The sequence below is a fragment of the Sarcophilus harrisii genome, chromosome 3 (genome assembly GCF_902635505.1).
Source record: "Sarcophilus harrisii chromosome 3, mSarHar1.11, whole genome shotgun sequence".
In the NCBI taxonomy this organism is placed as follows: Eukaryota; Metazoa; Chordata; class Mammalia; order Dasyuromorphia; family Dasyuridae; genus Sarcophilus; species Sarcophilus harrisii.
Window position 1 is genome coordinate 112,684,405 of NC_045428.1, and position 24,034 is coordinate 112,708,438.

General features: G+C 29.0%; 1 protein-coding gene across 3 annotated transcripts in view; it reads right to left on the reverse strand.

Moving 5' to 3' along the window:
- The window catches only part of DACH1 (dachshund family transcription factor 1), a 475,837-nt gene that overhangs the window by 138,371 nt on the left and 313,432 nt on the right, over window positions 1–24,034 (reverse strand). For 2 of the 3 annotated variants that reach the window (XM_031958462.1, XM_031958461.1), the window contains exons 4-5: window positions 11,571–11,726; window positions 10,900–11,072 (exon numbers count right to left, since the gene is read on the reverse strand). In XM_031958462.1, coding sequence (XP_031814322.1) covers window positions 10,900–11,072; window positions 11,571–11,726 — 329 coding nt within the window. The remainder of the gene's footprint in view (window positions 1–10,899; window positions 11,073–11,570; window positions 11,727–24,034) is intronic. The other variant, XM_031958463.1, reaches the window with a different exon arrangement.

The window sequence follows — 24,034 nt, forward strand, 5'->3', positions numbered from 1 at the left end:
CCCAGTGTTTTTAGCACAGGGTCAACAATAAATATGTATTGACTCATTGATTGACTAATTCAAAGCATTTATTTTTATATTCCTGCTACATTAATTGATTAGTAAGTAATCCATAAGAAAAATGACCCCACCCCAATCAAAAATTTCTCATAATGGATAAAATTAAGGGATAACTTAAATATCATAAATAAAGGGTTAGTCAAGGGAAGATATTATTTATATGTGTTAGTTTCTGATTGAACTATTTTATTTAAATCTGTCCTGAATAGCATCTGAAAAATAGATGCATTTGCATTTAGTTTTCCAAACCAAATAAATCAAGCATGCTAGGCTTCTAACATTCTGAAGTTCATTAGTGTACAATGCAAACAAATAACCCAAAATTATAAGAAACAACTAGTGTATAAATTAAGGAAGTAGAGAAATAACAAATATGCCCCGCAAAATGTACTTCAACTTATGATGATTAAAAAAAAAAAAAAAAAAAAAAAAAAAAAAAAAGAATGGGAATTGCCTGTTTTTAAACAAAGGATTTGGCATTATCTCACCATTACTCTAAAGCACTCATTCAAACTTAGTAGCCACTGCCAAGAGTGTTTACAGCCACTAAAGAATCTCCCCATGTGTATACAGTGAAAAAGGCTATTGACAAAATTAACATCATATATTCTTGAGCAAACAGAATATAACTGTCAAGACAATAGTGACTTGTATTAAGGTCATTATACAAAGCGCATATTGCCCTCTCTCTCTCTCTCTCTCTCTCTCTCTCTCGATCTCTCTCACACACACACACACACACACACACACACACACACACACAATGTGCATGTGTGAAATCCTTTCCAAAGCAAGGCTAACATTGATCTGAGAAGCAACATCACTTACAAATAGGAACCAAGGCCTCAGAGTCTGGAAGATCTGAGTTCAAGTCCCTAAACAAGTCTTTTAATCTATCAGTGACCTTCACAGCTCTCTAAATAAAGCTATAAACGAGATTAAAGTTTATTTGCCTTGGTAAATGAAAGTACTCACTATGAACCCAATTAACACAGATTAAAAATATATATATAATTAAACTAAAGTCCATTCTATAAGAATTTACTTCAAATAATTTTATCTTTTGAAGGATATCTCTGGTATGCCTATTGAAATTTATGCAAAGAAAAACTATAGTTCAGAAATAGATAGCTATATATATATAGTTTACTACATTTCAAAGGTACTAATGTGCTTTCTTTGAATATTCTAAATAATCTAACCACAAGGGGGTTGAAATTGTAAAATTAATTTGTAATGACTTTTTCTTTTGATTTAACATAGAGTAGTAAGTGAAAATTTGTACACATACATTACACACACACACACACGTGTATAAAATATTCTTGTCCTTGTCAAAATTATAATGGCCTATTTTCAATGTCTGAGTTATTTAAAAAGTTATTTATGATTGCAAGGTATGGCTTTGTGGAAAGAATTTTACAACTCTTCCTTTTCCTTTACTCAATTATTACTAATAATGGTTTAAGAATTTTTTTTAAAGTATCAATAATTATATATGTAAGAAATCTCTGTGGCTCTTCCTATGTTTAGTTCAACAAAGGGAATGTGCATTCTTGAAACAAATCAATTTCTTTTAAAGTCTTTCATTGCAAGTCCGGATTTCCTGTCATAATACATTTTGCAATGGTGCTAATGGAAGGCATGGAAATTTGATGTTAACTTCATAAGTATTTAACTCTTCACATTCAGCCTAATCTTTCTTGGGCTACCTCCAGTGGCATGGTTTATACTGCTAAAAATCCATTAGCTGATTTAAAAAAAAATTTTTTTCCACATAAATTTATGTCTGGCAGCTCAATAAATATATTCAAATCAAAGCTCACCTTTTCTATTTTCTACATTTTTAGTGATCACATAGAAGAAATAAGAAAATACACTCAGATAAGAATTAGAAATATAATGGATATTTTAAGATTTAAATAAAAAAAAATTGTTTGGTTTTGCAAGTTGCAATATTCCTAAGGATTATACCATTTAATGTAGCTTTAGGCTTATTTTAATTTTGATTATCCTTATTTCTTCAGAGATAAAGAATACAAGTAAAAAAAATTAAACCAAATGTTTTAAACATATGCAAATTGATATGAACTTAAGGGTGTTAGTATTCAACAGAAACTGTCTATAAATTGGAAAACAGCATATTTAGTCATTTAACTTTATGTATAATTTCAATCTTTAGAACATGATGCATTGTTCTTTGAAGAATTTCATTAAAGTGAAATCCAGCAAGCAAGTAAAATTTGAATACATTGTTGTACAATAAATTAATTTATTTCAACAGCTTAATTCTTTTATAATATTTATATGCTTGCCATTACAGAATATAGTGTAAGATGCAGAATAATGGAGACCACAAAGAACTGTTTCAAAGAGAACATCATAATTATTAATGAAACAAAACATAACAAGTTTTATTTTAACATAATAAGAAAAAGCAGGATGTTGTCTCTGAAGGAAACTATAAAACTGGAATTATCAGTTCATATGCACAATAGCCTTTAACCCAAAAAATTAATTTAAGAAGAACACAGGCAAAAGAATACTAAATTTAGTATTTCAAAATATTTCTCTACAATCTTGCATGATAAATCCCTCAAAACAAAATTTCTGGCAATTCTCCATCTTTAACAAAACTAGTCAACAAATGATATTCAAGATGAAAATCCTCTCATTAAAAAAGAGGTCACACAAAACTAATGATCCTGGAAGAGTATTTATTTTTACTCCAAGCAGTCACTTAGCAAGCCTTTCTTAAGCATCATGTATGATGTGGTCACTGGACATAATTAGAAAAGTAAGTCAGTTCCTATCCTCAAAGAACTTAAATAATATTGAAAAAATACAATATTTTCAAGTCAGTTAAAGTCAAAGGGTAGGGAGATGCAATGTTTTTCAAGAGGAACAGCAAAGAAATGAGTGATACTATATCATATCAAAGTACATGGAGGAGAATGAGATATAAGAAAGGTATAAGAGTAAGGTAACCTATGAATCACTTTGAACTTTGATCCTAGGAGTAACAGGAAGATAATGAAGTTCATAAATATATCATAATCCAAAATAAATTTGTCAAAATGCTCATAATTTCTGTAGCTTTTTAAAAAAAAAGGCCTTTAAAAAGTAACATTAGCTGTTTATATTCTTTTCAATTGTTTCATACTTGTTCTCATTTATAGAGATTTAAAATAAATGAAATATTAATGAAAAAAATCTTACAATTAGTTGGCCTAATTTTAAGTTTTCATAGAATTGTTCTGATATAATTGTGAACTGATAAATTAGGCTGCTAATTTATTCACATTTTTGGAAGTGGTGAATTTGAAGAATTTTTAATTTGGAGGACATTATATGTGATACAGTAGGCTCTGTAGAAGTTTTTTCCTACAGTCTGGTTATCTGATTAATAGGATTACTTTGTTATCATTAAATGATAGGAAAAAAGGCAAAGTTACTGTAAATTACAAGTATAATCCTCAGACCTACAAAGCAGTCCTATACTCTGTATGAAGAAAAGGAAGAGCACAGCAGCAGAAGAAATTATTGGAATTAGGGAGGTGAGTGTGTTTTAAACAGACAGCATAATATAAATGAATTTCTTTTAAAATTTTAAATCCTTTTAATTTTTCAAGTTCTTAAATTTTTAAAAATTTCTTAAACTTTAAAAATTTTAAGACAAAATATTTTTTACATCTTTTTTTTTTCACATTTTTGGTTTTTACATAATTTGGGCACTGTTCCTTACCACAATGTTTTTAGTTAAATGAAAGAAAAAAGTGGGAAAATCAATGAAATTGATCAATATACACAATATTCCAAACATTGAATCTCTATCCCTACAAAAGAGTCAGGTATAAGTGCCTAGACTCATTTCTTTTTTACATCAAATTTATTTTTTTTAAATAATTCCACAACAGTTTCAAATTTTTAGGTGATTATTCTATTAATATTATCATCATTATCCTTTATATTGTTTCCTTGATTTATTTTTTTTAATTGGGGAAAATACTTGCTAAATAAGCCTTTATTCTATTGAACTATTTAATTGAGTTATTGTGGTTTAAAAAGTTACTTGCTAATTTTCAGTATGTGATATTCAAAAAAATCTTCTGGAAGATTAATAAGGAAAATTATTTCACAAGTGAAAAAATAAAACAGCTTTTGGAGGAATGAAGGGAACTAAAATATTTTTTATTAGCTATTGCTGTTATTAAAGTTTTTGATACTATAATATTTATTGGGACCCAATCAATCTGGAAATATTGATGACTCTTTAGTTCCAGCAAAATGTGCATGAAAACAGCAAAAATAGTGGGAGCCAGAACAGGACAAATTTTTATTATATATGCTTTATCACACTGTTTGTATTTGTGAGCAGTGAATAATGAAAGTTTAAAAAGTTGACCAAAGAGTGATAAAAATCCCCTCTGGCTATTATTAATTTCAGAGTGGCTGTGTCAAGGCTGCTTGCTGTCTGTACAGAGTCATCATAGTTCCATAATCACATAGTCGTCTATGATTTCTGGAAGTACATGCTTTCTTGGAAGCATAGTTACCTTCAAAGGTATGGATTGGGTATAAAACTATAGTTGAACTAAATTTATTCATTAAGGGAAGATACAGAGAAGAGTGAGAAAAAAAATAGGATTTCCCTCAACTCTAAGAAAATGTATATAAATCCCTGTAGGATATATGGGGGAAATTAAGCCAAGCATTAATATATTCTATATTTTTCCTAGAATGCTTTATACTGGGAAAACATTGTAGACATGCATTTATCTGAGCTGAGGGAAATGCTAGGTAGAAAACATATTATGGAAACAAAGCAATTCCATGATTCCCTTTTTATCTTAAGTAGTAGAGCTATCATTTCTGAATTAGAAAATAGCTTAAATGCTAGAACAGATAAGCCATTATGATTTGATCTTAAAAAAAAAAAAGCTCATGACTCAACTGGATAAATCTCTTGACTGAGAAAAATCACAGTCTTTTTAGAATTCAAACAATCTATAGCATTTCTGCTATGACATAATAAAGTTCTTCAGAAAGAATGCAATTAGCAAAGATTATAGCACAAATGCTTATTCTGCTCTATTTCATATATAGATCTCATTATTATAGTTAGAATTATCAGTGATACATTAATCTTTTATTATATTTTCTAATATAGTTTCATTTTTAGTCTGTGGATATCTATTAGGATTCCATAAGGGCTGTTTAACCTGTCAAAAAAACTCTCCTATTCAATAATAACATAATATATATCAACCATACAGAAAGCAAGGGTCAATTATTATTTTTTCAGGCCAAATAAGCATAATGGTTGAATATAGTTTTATAATAATCTTACTAGAAAAGGTATTCCATTGTTATTCTAAGCACAATATTTTTGTCCCATTAGCTTGAGAATTTAATCTGTTCGATCTTCTGAAAACCAGTTAGTCAGCTAACTTGAACAAATCTTCAGAACCAGGTTCTCTTAGACTTATTCAACTGATGTTAATTTCTTTACCTTAATTTTTGAAAGTTTTAAAAAATATCTTTATTCATTACTGCTATAAATGTTTCCTAGCATAACAAAATTTCTGTGTCATAAAGGCGCTCAGGAGCAATGTGGTCCAAATAATACCTGAAAAAGAAATCCTATTTACAACATAGTGAACATGTAAATCATTCCACCTTTAATTAAAGGACTCATGTGAGGGAGAACTCACTACCTTCCTGAGTCAGTCATCCAACTAACATTTATTAGATACTTACTATGTGCTAGCGTGAATTTACTAAACACAGGTAGCTCATTCCACATTTCAATAGCTCTAATTGTTAAAATACTCTTTCTAAATGTAACTTCTATCTCTAAAGCTATTGCTTCTAATTTAATCTTCTGAGATAAAGTAATGTGGTATAAGAGAAAGGACACTAAATCTGAAAGCAATATACATGACTTCAAATCCTACTTTTGTAGTTATAGTCTAGCTGATTTCAAACATATCACTACTTTCCTTCCCTGGAAGATAATGTGATTGCACTAAATAGTCTCCAAAATCTCTTCCAACTCTAATCTATGATCGAGCCAAAGAACTGTAATATTTCTTCCACATCACATCTCTTTGATGAAGAACTCAGTCAAATATACAGGTATGTTGCCTATTTGATCTTCATATGTATATAGAAGCTCCCATTTTTTCTTATAACATTCATTTCTGCCATACAAGTAGGATATTGCATCAGGATCTTATTGCAAAAGATCTGTTAATTTTCCGCCACATTTTCTCAAAACATAAAATATTTTCATTTTTTGTCAGAAGTTTAATGCTTTTTGTTTTCACAATATTTAATTTCTTTATATATCTTCCTGCTTTGAACTCTTCTTTCTAACATAAAAGCAGTCAAGCAAGACACACAGCATATAACTTCATCTGGCAGTTTATGCCAAATTCTTCATTTATGGCATCCCATGTCTCCATTATACAGAGAGATGTATGATCTCTGGATTGAAATTAATCATTTTAATTATCCAAAATTTAAATTCTTTTTAATGCTTTAAAATTTTACTTTAAAATATTTATGTGTATATTATATTACTTGTACTCCTTTTTCCCTTTATCAGTCAAACATGTTTCTCCACATTCTTATTATTTATTATTTTTTTATCTATGATACTTTTCCATTATATTCAGGTATTCCCAGAACATATGCACTAATTTCTTTTTTAGATTTTTTCTGCCAAAAATTAAAGTGCTACTATCAATGTGTTGCCTTTTCAAATAATTCTCTTCTTATTCTAGCTATATTTTGTTCATGAAAATTTTTATATAATTTTATGTAATTGATTTTTATTCCTTAAGAAGCTTATTTTCTGTCAAAATGCATATATATATATATATGTATAAATTTTATCTTACAATAAAGTTCTACTCCATTGTCTTATCATGCCAAGGAAATGGACTTGATTTGTGAAAGGTTATAGTACTGGAACAAAGCTCTAGCAAGACCTGAGAGATTTCATTTTTTCCCCCAAGATTCAGTCCAGATAGAAAGAGACTCATCAACAGCAGTTAATTATATGGCTATCTCAACTCATGAAAGCAGCATGAAAGCATCAAAGAAACCTATGGTTGGTATTTAATAAATAGTTGTTGACTTGTTGACTTAAGTTAACAAAACACAGAGGGATCTAATCACAACTCAGTTGTAAAATGTTTAATGAATGGAAATATGTATTGCCATAGGAGCCATTGATACCTCATTGAGTTCATTTTAGAACCTGAGTCTACCTGGTAACTTTGATGTAGTTTTAATTTTCTGTGGAAACATACTAGTTGACTTCCTACTTCCCTAATTTTTTTGTTATTTTTGAATCATGTGTCCAGAAAAATATCAATATATCCTGGGTTTGTATTTTTTTTCTTGTTGTGGTGGTGGTGGTGTTTTTGTTGGCAAAAGGCCATCATTGTTGAGATGGCCAAGGTCAGAATGTTGTGTAAACTTTCACTTACTTTGCATCTGGAAACAGTCCCTGCCACCCAAAATGGCCAAGGTCAGAACACTAGTTAGGTCTTCATTTATCCTGCACCAGGATATAGAGCCTTCTGTATGATCATAAGATTTAGACTGAGAAGGGATCTTAGAGATCGTTTACTTAAAATTTGTCATTTCATAGATAAGTATTAATATGCTAAATATAAATGTCTACTATACATAGAGAATATAAAATCTATATAACATTATAGATAATATACTATATGAATAATAATTATTAAGGAAATTAAGTAAATATTTTAAAAATATAAAATAATATTGATTAGAATAAAAAAGAAGTAATTTATTGTAGTTATCAAGATATAATTCCATTTACTCACCCTCACCCTACCACAGGTGATTGATATGATGATACTTGATAGGTGAGAAGGGATGAATCTTAAAGCTATAGTGACATATATGTGGATTCTCCTAATTTTTAAAACATATATTTTCCACAACATTTATGGTGATGCATTGAAACATACTCTTTTTCTCATTATTGCATATGCTAGCAACCCTTTAAATGACTGATTAAAGGCCACCTTCTCCATGGAGTCATTCCTGATCCTTTCAAGTATAAATAACCTTGCATGATTTTTACTTTTACTTAGCTTTTTGTTTGCATGCTTTTTTTTATGTACCTGCAATATAATTTATTTATTGATGTGTCATTACATACTCCTTTATCATGACAGTAGCGGTAAATCTTATTTAGTTTTTTGTTTTTTCAGTCCTTAGTACAATACTCTGAATAGAATGAGAACTTTTAAAACATTCTTGGAATGAATGAACAAATTAATGGCATAATAAATGTATAGATGGAAGGATGGATGGATAGGGAGGGTACTAGATTTGAAGTCAAACAGACATGATCTCTATAAATAGAGCTTTTATACATTGTATGATTTAACTTTTAAATTAAAATGATTTAACCTTTCTGAAACTCAGTTTCCTCACCTGAAAAATAAAGAAGGTTGCTATATAGTTACTATATATATATATATATATATATATATATATATTGCTATAAAGAAGGCTTATATCTATAGCACATTCTTACTCTAAAATATTTGAGTGTAAGAAAAATTGGCAAAATGGAATGTACGGTTAATTAGTCTTCTCACTTGTTTTCTATAGATTAAAAAACAACTTAAAATATATTCTCATATATTATGTCTACCTTTAAAGTCTAATTTTTAAAAAAGATGATGAAAATTATGTAATGTCTAAGATATAGCTTATAGGTAAATAGGTAAATGTCACATTTAATATATTTCATGGTTGTCACAATCTATTTACCTATTAATTCAACTCATATATCTAATGACTATATTTAAAAAGGATATTCTTTCTCCATGTTGGTTATAAATGTTCATAATACATAACTTAAGACTAATGTAAATATATGTATATCTATAGATATTAAAGTTAGGGTGTTTATCTGCTTATTTCTTTGAGGTTTTTTGCTCCTCTTTTGTCCTCAAATCATTTTATGCTATTTATAATATTCAATAAGTATATGGCCTCAGTTTTATTATAATTGCTTATCACTAGGAAATGAAATATTCTCCAGGACCATAAAAGTTTTTAGTGCTTTGTGAGATTGCAGATAACAAAATATAGCTCATTAACTACAAATTTAGTGAATTGTAGAGAGAAAGGTCAAAAAGTCCTTATTTCCACTGGTTTTGTATTTATCCATATTTCAATTACTTCAGTTAGAAATAGATGGAAACTCTTTGTGGTGGGGGGTGGAAGGGTGGAAATGTTTCCAAAATCAACACCAGTGCTTGTGATAAAAGGGCAAGAAAGAACAACCAAATATTAATGTAACATTAAAAAATCATTTAAAAATAGGGAATTGGCAATCCATTTTATAATTTCATTAACTGGAGCTACAAAAAGATGATTTAGTAAGAGAATATATAGTCATAATACACTAATAGCTATAATGTGAACCAGTGAGTTGCATTAAATGATCTTTCAAAGTTTTATATTACAGATACCTTTGTGATATCAGAAAAATAGAGAAAGGCCTCAAGGATGTTTGGTGGACCAACTGTGATGAACTTATGGCAGTGTTTATGTTATTATCATAAAACATACAAGCATGAATGGATTGTAAATTTTATCACTTGGTAAGAACTTGCAAACTGATTAGATAAAATATTGTTTGAATACTAGAATATGCCTTAGTTTCAGTTCAAGGAAAAAATGATAAAAAAATATCCTTTTTAGAAAATCTACTACATATTAAACAAAATGTTGATGCCTTATGAAATAAGCTTTATTTACAGCTGCCACCTTAGCAAATAATATATTAAGATATTGAAGAATATACTATTCCAATAAGTTATTACTGTTATGTATAACTTTAAGAAAAATTGTCTTGACATAGATAGACTGCCACCACTCTTTAAAGGGATTAATATAATAAACAATACCATGTCTTAAATATAGCAGTCACTCAGTATTATTATCATTCCCAAACAGAATAAATGGATTGAGATAAGACAATTTCAAAAGAAGATCACTAGATGTGATATAAATTCCAATGACACTAAATTCATTTCTTCCAAATTCTCCCATTCAACTTAACCCCTCTATCAAATTGCTTTTAATGCCAAATATATGCCAGACCTAAGCTCATCAAAAGAAAAGACACATATTTATGAAAATTTAAATCATTATAAATCATTATAAAATATCTTAACACTTTAGTTAAAATTTAAAAACTTAAAATTAAATTAAAAATTAAAATATCTTAACACTTTAGTTAAAATTTAAAAACTTAAAATTAAATTAAAAATTAAAATATCTTAACACTTTAGTTACAATCCCCTGTATCCAATTACCCTAATGTATGAAAGTGAGAAATGAAAGTATATATGTCCTATCTACGCATTCATGTGTTAATACATCTTCCTCTATCATGATAGTAGCAATGTCTAATTTAATTTTTTGCCTTTTTAATCCTTAGTACAATACTCTGAATAGAATAAGAACTTTGAAAACATTCTTGAAATGAACAAACAAATTAATGGTATAATAAATGTATAGATGGAAGGATGGATGGATGAAAATAGTATTAGACTGAAGTCAGACAGACAACTTATAGCTGATGATCTGATAAATACTATTAATTCATTTTTGATTCTATATTTAATCATGCCTGCTTAGGTTTTTTTTTTTTTTTTTTTTTTTTTTTTTTTTTTTTTTTTTTAGCAATAGCAATTTCATGAAAAATCCTCACTCCAAATAGAAAAATTCTATAATAACCACTGATTAATTATTTTGGTTTTTTTATCCATTTACCTTAATAACAGATGTCTCAACTCTTGATGGTGGGCTCTGAACTTGTGCTGCTGCCGCCATATTAGCAATGGTGCTGAGGTGGTTCATCTGGCTCATTGCCATAGTGACAGATGCTGGAGGTAGGCTGACAGGAATTAGAGGATGGGGCATCATCATAAAAGGAAGTTCCAGTCCTACAAGAAAAAAATTGTATACTATATCATATGTGCCTCTATGTTTTAAAGGAAAAAAATCTTGTCATCAAACTTTTATTTAAATTATTGGCACCACATATCATTGAAATATGAAGTCTTCAGAAATTCTGCTGTAATAAAAAGATTCAGAAGGAAAAATTTCTCCTCTGTGTATGTAACTCCCACTGAAGACAATAGGAGATATGCACACCTGGAGGAAAAATAGACCACCAAGAATGATTAAACTATCATCGTTGTATCATGAAATATTTTCTAAAATATCTAACCCCAAGTGTGATGGTATATTTATTATGCTTGTGACTGCTAAAATCATATTTAAAATATAATTTTCTCATTCTTAATCCATACCAACCATATTTGATTATGCATATGCTGTATTTCCACTGCTTCTCATTGTCTATGTTGACTACACAACAACGACATACAATTTTATTTTTTGAAAACTATCAATGATAGTGCTAAAAGATGCCATCGTACCATTTGGCAGAAGGTGGTTCTGCTGAAGAGGGTTGAGAGGATGACTAACTGGAAGGTTATGCTGTCCAGGCAAGCTGGGGTGGTTAACAGAGGCCTGAGATCCCTGGGTGGGGGGAGACTGAAGTTTTTCCTTATCCCAAGAACCATCACTGCTGCCTGTGGGGAATGAATATAAATTATTTGGATACAGGAAGATTCCAAATTTGCAATGACTAAATTTGCAAGTAAGGCCACAAATTTAACCTATTTGGAGAATGGAAAAGTACTTTATTTCTTAGGGGTAAAGAACTAAAACAAGGGAGATACAAACTTCTTTTTTTCCCCAATTTCTCTGTCCAAAGAAACATTCCACTTTCCAGATAGGCAATCACAAAAATATAATTAGAAACAAGTTGAATGTTGATATTCTTCAGATCTGGGAATAATTTTTAAAAGATGAAAAGTTCTGGTAAAAATGCCAATCTTATTTTATTTAATTATTCATTTTTTAAACATCTTCATACTTGAAAAATACATGTTTCATTCACCATTTATATTGGAACATCTTGATGTTTAAAATTTAAACAAAAATAGATAAACAAGCATTCTCTGTATACCAATTTCACACATACTATATGTTTGCTATTTTGCTACTCTAAACTTCTACAAAGTGAGTTAATTAAAAAACCAACATCTGAGAAACCTAATCACTAACTAGTCAAATGTTTTAATAGTAAATGGAATATATTATATAATAAATAAAATCCAATTAAACTACAGAATTAGATAATGCAGAAACTTTTGCTACTAAAGTGTTTTTTTTAAATGCACGGTAAAGTGCCAACCTTTTATAGTTAAAATGTTTAACCTAATTTTAAGAATGAATTTTGAGATAGATTTGTTAAACTCCCCAAATACTAAGTATTATGGAAAAGATTGGGAAAAATGCATTTGTTATAAATATAATAATAAATGATCACAGTCATGAAATAATATTGATGTAATATATAATATAAACAGCAGCACAAGTTTATATTTCATATAAAAAATGTGAAAGTTAGATCATGAAATAATGAGGATTTTCAAAAGTGTATTTGAGGGATATATAAAGTACATATGATGATTTTGGGAACTTGGTTATATGTTTCTTTAAAGTATTATAATGCATACCATTTTAATGAAATATGCTTAAATGTCTTTTAATTTTTGCTGCTGACCCAATTGAATCTGTTTCAGTAGAGCTTCATTTCATAATTCAAGCTACTGAATACAAAAATTACTCCTCTAAACCATACAGAAAATTTCTTTTCAACTAATACGTGTCCTAATTCCTTTTGAAACCATATTTTCTTATGAGACACAGAACAGTAAAGTTGGTGAAATTCTAATTTCAATCCTTTAGCTCTATTAAAAACCTCCTTGTAAAATCTGTACAACATAGTTTTTAATGAAGGATGCTTAGTTATTGCCATGAATTTTTTCCATCTACTTCATGAAGACAGTTAAAGCTTAATATAAATTCAAACTCATTAGCTCAATACTGTCTGAATCCTAGTGTAAATTGTTCAGAAGTAGGTAATGAAAACTCAATTTAAATTTCTCTGGCAATCAAACAAAGCAGTTTTATTAAACAATGAAAAGAATCAATTAAAACATCTTTATTATTTTACAAGAATTCATGACAGCTTTTGTGAAAAGTTTATAGCTCAATACAAAGATGATTCACTTGAAAGATATTTCCATAGCTTGATTCTGCTCTGTGATATGAAAGTCCACACTACACTCCAGACTTAATATGATAAATTTTAAAGACTTACTTTAGGTTTCTTATTTTAGGAATGGTTCTTGATTTTTTTTTTTAATGAACAATGCTATTATGTGATGTTAGGGACATTTGGTCACAGTATTTTATCATTTACAAATCATAAGAAGTAGTTTTAGAAGGGGGGGGTGATTGAATGGGATAAATTATCCCACAAAAAAGAAGCATGCACAAAGCTATTTTAAATGGATAGAAGCTTGAATCTTACTCTCATCAAAATATGTTCAAAGAGAAAATAACATACACACTCATTTGGATGCAGAAATCTATCTTACCCTATAAATAAGTAAAAATAGATATAAAAGAAAATAAAAAAGAGACAGGGATAATAAAAGGGGGTGAACTATAAAAAGAAGGGTATTTTAGGGAAGCCAGTGATCAGAAGTATAACATTTGTGAGGAGAAAAAGTGTGTGTGTGTGTGTAATTAAGAGAGAGAAATGAGAATAAACAAAAGGAGAGAGAGAGTTAGTTATAACTATAAATGTGAATGAGATGCTCTCACCCATAAAATGAAAGTGGAAAGCAGAATGCATTAAAAACCAGAATTCTATATTATGTTGTTTATACGAAATACATTTGAAGAAGAATAAAAATACAGATACAAAGGGTAAAGGTAAGGGGCTGGATCCAATTCCATTATGCTTCAGTTGAAACAAAAAGAAAGAGGTAGTCATCATGATCTCAGAGAAAACAAATACAAAAATAGATTTAATTAAAAAAGATAAAGAAGGAAACTACATGTTGCTGAAAGATACTATAGAAAATGAAGTCATATTAATTTTAAATATATATGCACCAAAGAGTGTAGTATCTAAATTTTTAAAAGAGAGGAAATAGATAATAAAACTGTAGTGAGGGACTTCAACTTTCCCCTCTTAGAACTAGATAAATGCAACAACAACAACAAAAAAGAAAGTTTATAAGACTGATAAAATTCTGGCTAAGTTAGATATTACAGATCTATGAAGAAAACTGAATGAGAATAGAAAGCAATATACCTTTTGCTCAACAGAAAATAGCACAACAATTGACCATGTAGAAGGACACAAAATCGATACTATCAAAAGTAGAAAAGCACAAATTCATGCTTTTTAGATCAAAATGAAATAAAAACAATATTCAATAATGGATAATGGAGAAATTAAAATTAATCTCATCCTTTTTAAAAAAAGTGGGTCAAAGAATAAATCATAGAAACAACCAACATTTTCATTATAGAAAATGACAACAATGAGACAACATGCCAAAATTTTGAGACACAGCCAAAGCAGTAGTTAGAGGAAAATGTATATCTTTAATTGTATCAATAAAATAGAGAAAAAAGCAGATCAATAAGTTGGGGATAGAATTTTAAAAATCAATAAAACTAGAAAACAAATAAATTAAAAATCTCTAATTAAACACCAATTTGTAAATCCCAATGAAAGATTAAGAAAAATGAAAATAAGAAAACTATTGAAACAATAAATAAAAATAGAAGTTGATTTTATGAAGAAAAAACAATATAACATTTTTAAAAATTTAAAAAATTAAATTATTTTTTTAAAAGAATAAGAAAAAAGTTACTAATAAAAAAATGAAAGAGGTGAACTCACCACCAATGAAGAGGAAATTGAAACAATCATTAGAAACTATTTTGCCCAATTATATACCAATAAATTTGACAATCTAATTAAAATGGATGAATATCAGCAAAAATATAAATTACCCACATTAAAAGAAGAAATGAAAATACTTAGAAAAATACATTGGACAAGATATCAATGAATTTCCTGAGAAAAAAATATCCAGGACCATATGGATTTCCAAGAAAATTCTTCAAAACATTTAAAGATCAATTAAACTATCTGGAAATATAGGCAAAGAAGGATTCCTACCAAATTCCTTTTGCAACAACAATATGGTGCTGCTATCCAAACCAGGAAGTACCAAAACAGAAAAAGATTCTTATAGACCAATTTCCCTAAAGAATACAGATGCAAGAATTTTTGATAAAATACTAGAAAAGATTAAAGCAATATATTATCAGAATCATACACTATGACCAAATGGGATTTATACCAGGAATTCAGAGATGATCTTTTATTAGGAAAACTATTAGCATAATTTGCCATATCAATAACAAAACCAATAGAAGTCATATGATTATCTCAACAGATGCTGAAAAAGTCTTTGACAAAATATTGTACACATTCCTATAAAGCACTAGAGAGCATGGAAATAAATGGAGCATAAAATGACAAGTGATATTCATCTGAAAGCACCAAGAAGCACTATCTGTAATAGAGATAAGCTAAAATCTTTCCCAATACAATCAGGACTAAAGCAAGGATGCCCATTATCATTTAAAAAGATATTAGAAATGTTAGCTACAGCAGTAAGAGAAGAAAAAAGAAATTGAAGAGATTAAAATAGGCACAAAGGAAACAAAATTTTTTACAGATGAAATTGTGTTATACTTAAAACATCTTAGAGAATCAACTAAAAAATTACTTGAAAATATTAACAAATCTAACAAAGTTTCAGAATACAAAATAAACCCACATAAATTATCAGCATTTCTAAATACTACCAAAAGTTCAGTAACAAGAGATAGAAAGAGAGATCTCATTTTAGATAATTATAGACAATACAAAATACTTGGAAATCTACCAGCTAAAACAAAACCAGGGACTATATTAATACAACTATAACATGTTTTGCTCCACACAATATAATATCTAACCAACTGGACAAAATATGAAAAACTCATGGGTAGTCTGAACCAATATAATAAAAACAGCATTTCTACCCAAATCATTCTATTTATTTATTCACTGGCATAAAAATTTATCAAAAGATTTTATAAAGTTAAAAAAAATAAGAAGATTTATTTGGATACAAGGGAATAAATGGAAAAAAGTGAAAGAAATGCATCCTAGATCTCAGTGATTATTAAAACAATCTTGTACTGACTATGAAAGAGGGGTGAAACAGTAAAATAGATTATTTACAAATTACATTATACTAAATGACCACATTATCTAGTGTATGATTAACTTAAAAATCTAAGTTTTTAGGATAAAAATTCATTGTTTGACAGAAACTGGTAGGAAAACTATAAAACAATAGGGAGAAACTGGATATATACACCAACATCTCACACCATATACCAAGATAAGATAAAAATGGATATATGATTTGCACATAAAGGGTGATACCATGTGCAATTTAAGAGAGCATAGAATAGTTTATCTATTAGATTTACAAATAAGGGAAGAATTTAGAACCAAAAAAATTATAGAGTGAATTATAAAATAGATAATTTTGATTGTATAAAATTAAAAAGTTTTTGCACAAATAAAAATAATGCAACCAAAATTGTAAGTAAAGCAGAAAAAAATGGCAAAATGTTTTTGCAATAAGTGTTTCCATAAGTCCTTCTCAAATATATATAGAATGAAGTCAAATTTATAAAAATACAAATCATTACTCAATTGATAAATTTATAAAAATAGAAATTATTTCCCAAAGGTCTATAAAACTATACAAAACCTTTGATCAAGCAATACTATTACTAGTTCTGTATTCCAAAGATATCCAAAAACAAAAAGAGAAAAGGCCGTGTGTGTGTGTATATATATATATATATATATATATATATATATACATATATATATATTCATATTTATAGCAGCTCTTTTTGTGGTGCCCAAAAATTAAAAAAAAAATCAAAGGGAGTCCTTCAATCAGCAAATAACTAAGCAAGCTGTGGTATATGATTGCAATTTTATATTATGTGCTGTAAGAAGTGACAAACAGTGATTTCAGAAATAGTCTGGAAAGACTTAAGTGAATTTATGTATAGTGAAGTGAACAGTACCAAGAGAATGTTGCACATAGTACCACCACTATTGTTCAATGAAGAATTGTGAATGATTCAGCTCTTTTCAGCAAAATAATGATACAAAACAACGCAAAAAAAAAAAAAAATGAAGCATACTATCCTCTTCCAGAGAAAGAACTGATAATTACTGACTTAGGCTGAAACATACTAATTTTCAATTCCTTTATTTTTTTTTCTTTTATTCAAGTATTCTTCTATAAAATAACTATTGGAGAAAAGTTTTACATAATTGTAAATGTATAATCTGTTTCTAATTGCTTACCATCTTAGGTTTGGTCTAAATGGTAGTTGTCTGATACTTGAAAATAACTTTCTAGATACCTGCAAGTATTTTTCATTTTACATAGGAGCACTGGATTTTTCTTACAACATTCCTGGGATCTTTCCTTTTAGGCTTCAAATAAACTTTAGGGGAAAAATATTATATCTTGATACAAAATATCATACCCTCATAACCCAATTTTTTTTCTTCAAAAAAAGTTATTAGGAACTAATGGCCTACAGCAGGGAAGTACAATGACTACCTTCATTAATTAGGATCCTGCTTACTCTTTACCAACTCTAATAATTAGTTGTTTGAATTAATTTTTTTTAAATACAATCATAAATGCCTGTGAGAAAATCATAAAATATCTATCCCATGTATATTAAAATTTCACACTCTTCTATTTCAGCATTCAATAGGTATTTCTTTTTTCCACAGAATCCATAAAGGTAGCATTAGAAGATAACTTAAAGGTCATGTAGTTCAAAAATTCAAATTGTACAGAAGTTTAAGAGAAAAAAAAAATTCACAGAAGAAAAGTGACTTGCCCATAATCACACAGTAAGTACCATAGCTAGTATTTGAACTTAATTTCTGACTATAATTTCAATGAAGGATAAAAATATTAATAACATATGAAAATAATATGATTCTCTTTGAGAGTCTTATCAGATACAGAGATCTGTAACACTTAACCTCCAAAGAAAGATGTTAAGTGATGGGTTATTTCTTAGGATCAAGTTATTTTTATTTCTCTTCGTAGGTAAGTCCCAACATAACCAAGCCACTAAATGAATCTTGTAAGGGTAAGTTTTCTAGTATGCTCTAGGAGAAGTAGTAGATTTTTAGGCCAAGCAGTTTCAATAAATTAATACTAACAGTGATCAATATTTGGAGAGTGAAATTGGTAATTGGCTGTCATAGCTACACATTTTTAAAAATCAAAAATCTCTAGGATTTATCTAATATCACTCACAAGAAAAAATATTGAACAGATTTCCAGATTAGTCAAAATCTATGTGATTTAGTCTTTTGTATAGTTGCTTTTCAGTTAGAATTGAGCAAGAAGGTCATAGAATTTTGTCTGTCTCCTGAGCTTCACTCTTAGAATCAGCAAATGTATATTCATCATCTCAAACTGAATGTTCCTTGGATATTTCAATCTCAACATTTTCAAAACTACTTTTTATTTTTAAATTAATTTTAAATCAATGAAAATCAATATCAAACTTCATGCTGAGTCCTTCACTTTCTGTCAGGAAACAAATAATAAATATATTTTATCATTAATCCTCTAGAATAATGATTGATAAGTGATCAAAACAACTCAAAATTCCTACCCTAAACCAATATTGTCCATCTTAATTTTTCTATGATTGTTAAGGAGTTCACCATCTTCCTAGATCCTCAGATCTTCAACATTACTATCATCCTTGACTCCTCTTTTGTTAAAACATTTGATAACATTCTGTTATCTAATGATTTCATTTTCTCTCTCTACATATTTTATACACATTCCTGTCTCTTCAGTCACGCAATCACCCCTCTAGTACAGGTTCTCATCTCCTCTGGCTTCACCATTGCCATATGACTTTTTTCTGATTCAAATCTCTCTTCACATCTTCAATGGAGCTCTAAGCATCATTTTCTGAAAGTTTAGTGTGACTATAACATTTCACTCCCTATTCAATAAATACCAGTGAACTTAATATTTTAAAATCTTCAAAACTTGGCTCATTTCTACCTTTTGTCTTCTAATGTTCTGCTCTACTCTATAAAATAGCTATTATTGACCAAATAATATTCCTCAGATAGTCTATCTCCTATTTCTGTGCTTTCACATTCATTGTTTTGCATGCCTGAAAAGCTTTCCTTTCCAATGTCTGACCCTTAGAATCATTGGCTTCTTTTAAGACTCAATATAACAATAGAAGAAACTTTGATCTAGAAGACTTTTCCCAGTCAGTATTATTCCCTCTAAAATGACTTCCCATCAATTATGGATTTACCATATATATACATATGCATAATATGTGTATATATGTATATATATATATATATATATAATGCACATATTGTATACACATATGTATATGAATGCACACATAGCATATTGTATATGTATACCTATACATATATGTATGTATATTCATATATATATATATATATGCATGTGTATATGTGTAATTCCTCCCTATTCTAATATGTAAGTTCCTTGAAGGCAGGGACAATTACCCCCTTTTATTCCACAATGCTTTACATAGAGCCTAGCACATAATATGTAGTTAACAAATATTTATTGATTGAATGATTGATTTCCCCTTTCAGTGAGAGTATGAATTTCTTTTAAGAAATTAAGCAATACTATTTTAACATTTGTAATGATGTAATTCAAACAACAACTAATACATTTTTATACAAATGGGCCCCATGTGTAATTAACACTTGACTTAGTAATATCTTCTAATTCATCATAACTATAAAGTCACACATTAGAAGCAACAATATAGTTTTACTAATTATATGTTTATACAATGGATATTAGATAGTAAGAAGTCATTAGCAACACCAGAACTTTAGGTTCAATTTTCATAATTCAAAGATATTTATGTATATAGAAACCGAGTAAGAATATTTAAGCTTCTATTTTATGTTATTAAAATTCTGTATAAATTCTAATTATTATTGCTATTTAGTCCAAAGACTAGACATGTCTACTGCCAGCTTATACAATAGAAGTACATGGAGATGTAACTGTCCCTTATAACTAAGTACCATGTAACCATTTGCTCTGATTTTCCCCAAGGCTGACTCTAACAAAGGAGGCAAAGCCCAAAGGACTTATTTTGTCCCACTAGTACTTAAAAGAGTGACACTGATAGAGTGAGACAGGGAATCTGATATCATCTGTCAAGGTTACTTGACACGAAAATGACTATGATGGCTGATATTTACTCCATAAGACTGTAGGATACTTATAAAGCATGTCAACTTCTTTTCCCCCTCCCCCATCAAAATAAGGGAAATAATAAGGTTACTAAGAAAACACCACAAAGGGCTTTATTTTTATTGCTTAATTAGATTATTTTTTTTACAAACAAATCAGTAATAAATATTTCTATATTAAGAAGAATATAGAATTTTCCTTTTTTGATGTTAACCCTGAACTAATACATTTAAAATGGAAGATATATGTGTTTGTATATGTGTATATGTATGCACACGTTTTGTATAAACAAGAGAACCAAATCTTCTACAAATATTCCCCATATTTTCTCCCTAGAAATGCTAATATCTTATTTTCAGCCAATGTTATCTTAGAGGACTAGATTTTTTTTTCCATTTCTGCCAGTGGATGATATCCTTTAAAAATAAGACTAGAAAACAGATATCCTTGGTGCTTTGGTTCAACTTCATAAACTGCTTTCTTTGAAATAGAAGGACAAACCAGGTTTTAGTGGTACAATTAAAACTATTCCAGTTTAAGCACATTTCAAAAAAAGAAATCACCAGAGGTACCTCACTGCATTTTAAGGCATCTTCCTTTTTGATATAGCACAGAAATTAACACAAACAGATTCCTTTGAGACCTTCAGATTTCAGAATTTTGTGTTTTTGCATCACTTGATCTGAAATGACTGGGAGAAAGGAGTCATGTCTTTCCTTGTTAACTCCTATAACTCTTCATGGCCTCCTTGCTTTAGTAAGTAGAGAAAGTAATAAAAGGAGTATTGGGAAGGAATTAGAAATTCTGTAATCTCCATTTGATTCTATTATTAAGGAGCTATGTGACCTAGGGGAAAGTTCACCTCAAATTCTTTGGGTATCAGTTTTCTCATCTAATTGAGAATAGAGGCTTTTGTTTATTTTGTTTTTGGTAAGGATATATTGTAAAAGAATAGTGTGGAAGCAAAAGTAAAAAGCAATTTTGTTTCTTTCTTCTTTATCAAAAAATGATTCTCAACTTAGTAAAAATAATGCACTCATTTGAATGACTTGAAGTTCAAGATAAATCATTATAAAGTACCCAGACAAGTGACATAAAGATCTAGTCTTTAGATCCTACAAAAATTAAATTTAAAGAACATGCAGGTGTTACTGTAGTACCTTCAGTGACAATCTTGGAGAAGTCACAAAGAAGACTGGGTCAAGAATACTGTTAGTAAAAAAATATATTATTTCATTTTTTCAGAGAGCAGAATCAAAATATATACACAGAGTCTACAAACAATTGTTTGTGAAATTGTAAGGCAAATATTTAGATAGATGAGCTTAGAGAAGAATGTCTGGATCCCTGCAACAGATCATTATTTCTAAGAACAATTAAATCAAGAGTGCTTCATTTCATTTTTATAGGGTTAAGTTCTCTATGAGAAAGCTATTACAATGTTTTATCATTGTGTAGATGGCCTTGATTTCTCATCCTGATAGGTTCTATCAAGATGAAAACATTTTCAGTAATGTCCAATTATTAGATTATAAGTCTATCATCTAGCTTCAAATTCAAAGGAGTTCATCACCAGAAGTTGATCATGGGGTGATTATGTTGTTATTGTTAAACTAATTAATGAAGAATAAATCATAGAGAAATGTTTTAATCTGAAGTTTTCTAAGAGGATTTATTAATGAAATTGCAAATCCTTGTATCTTGGAATTAAGGTTCACACTACTGAATAAGGTTTTTCAGTATGACATTTGGTAAAAGTCCTTCATAATATCCTTGTGGACAATATGAAAAAACAAAACATGAATAATAATACAACCTTTGAAAGACATAGACTCCCACATCTGCTCCTGTCCTTTTAGTAATTTTTTGTTTGTTTTGTTTTGTTTTTTATCACTGGATTAGATATAAACATAGGAGGGAATGTGAAGGAGTAGTTGTGAAGGAAAAATTTAAGAATTAAAACTGCATATCATGTTAGTATGCCAGCATGATGGTCTTAAAGCAGCAGTATGATATCTACTGTGAACAAAAACCAGTTATTTCTTTTAAATTCAAAAAGTCATTGAAAAACACTGTGAAAGAGAACTGAATTGGGAAAAATGCATATAAAAAAGATATCAACAGTGTGATACTACTATAAAACTAATATAATCTTAAACTTTATTAATAAAAATGAGTTCTATCAAGAAAAGTAAGGGTCCCATTATATTTAGCACTGATAAGACATATCTAGACTTAGATGTCAAACTTTATATTTTGACAACATTGGCAGAAGATATCTTATAAAGAAGAGAGGATAGAAACTACAGATACAAGTTGATTGAAATAGTCTAGGTAAAAAAAAAAAAAGTACAAACTAGGAAGGCAGCAAGGGAAATTCATTGGATATAGTACACATTAGAATTTACAATTTACATGAACTGACAATTGATTAGATATGAAGAATAAGGAATGCTAGAGCGAAAAAATATTTTCAATGCTTAGAGCCTGAAATACTGGAGTCAATTATTATAACTTCACCATAAACTTACTATAAGCTAAATGAAATTTTAGTCCAATAAATTCAAGTCACTATAATGTAGTACATAACAGGTAGAGATAAACTTTTCTACTTGTTGCTCTCATTCCCTTACATAAATATTACACTAAAACATCTGCCACTTATCATTAGTCTCATTGTCCTCATTTAAAAGCATACCTTTAGATGATTCAAACCAGTTCCACTTGTTCAGTGATGAAGAGAGCCATCTATAACTAGAGAGAGAACCATGGAAACTGAGTGTGGAAGACAACCTAGTCTTCTCACTTTCTCTGTTATTATTTACTTGCATTTTGTTTTCTTTCTCAGTTTTTCTTTTTCTACCTTCTTAATCTGATTTTTCTTGCGCAGCAAGAAAACTTTATAAATATGTATACCTATATTGGATTTAATATATATATCTTAATATATTAACTGCCAGATAGAGGAGGAGGGAGAGGGAAGGAAAGGAAAATTTGAAACAAAAGGTTTTGCAAGGATCAATGTTGGAAAAATTATCCATGTATATGTTTTGTAAATAAAAACCTTTAATTAAAAAAAAGAAAAAAACATATCTTTATCAGAAACTGAAATATGGAAATTACCTTGTTTGCTTCTACATGATTTTAAAAATTGAATTCTCAAAAGGGATTAAAAATAGACAAAACAATACAAGAATAAAAATCAAAAGTTAATGTTACATTTCAGATTTCTTAGACTAAGAGAGAGAGCTGGGTTTGGAGTAAGGGAGATGGCTCGATGCTGCAACATAAGACAAATTACTTAAATTCTCAAAAAACTTTTAAGACTAAAAGTTGCAGAGTAGATGCTGTCCTACATTGGTAGAGGGAATTTTCTCACAACAATTTTCTGACACAACTTGTCACCTTTATATGTTTAAAAAATGTGCAGGGCAACCCAGGAAATATGCTGTGTAAACCACCAGTGAGAAAAACTTCATTGTTCATGAACAATAACAACAAAATGTTCAAGTAATGCCTTTAGTACTTGTGTGTGTGTGTGTGTGTGTGTGCGTGTTTGTGTA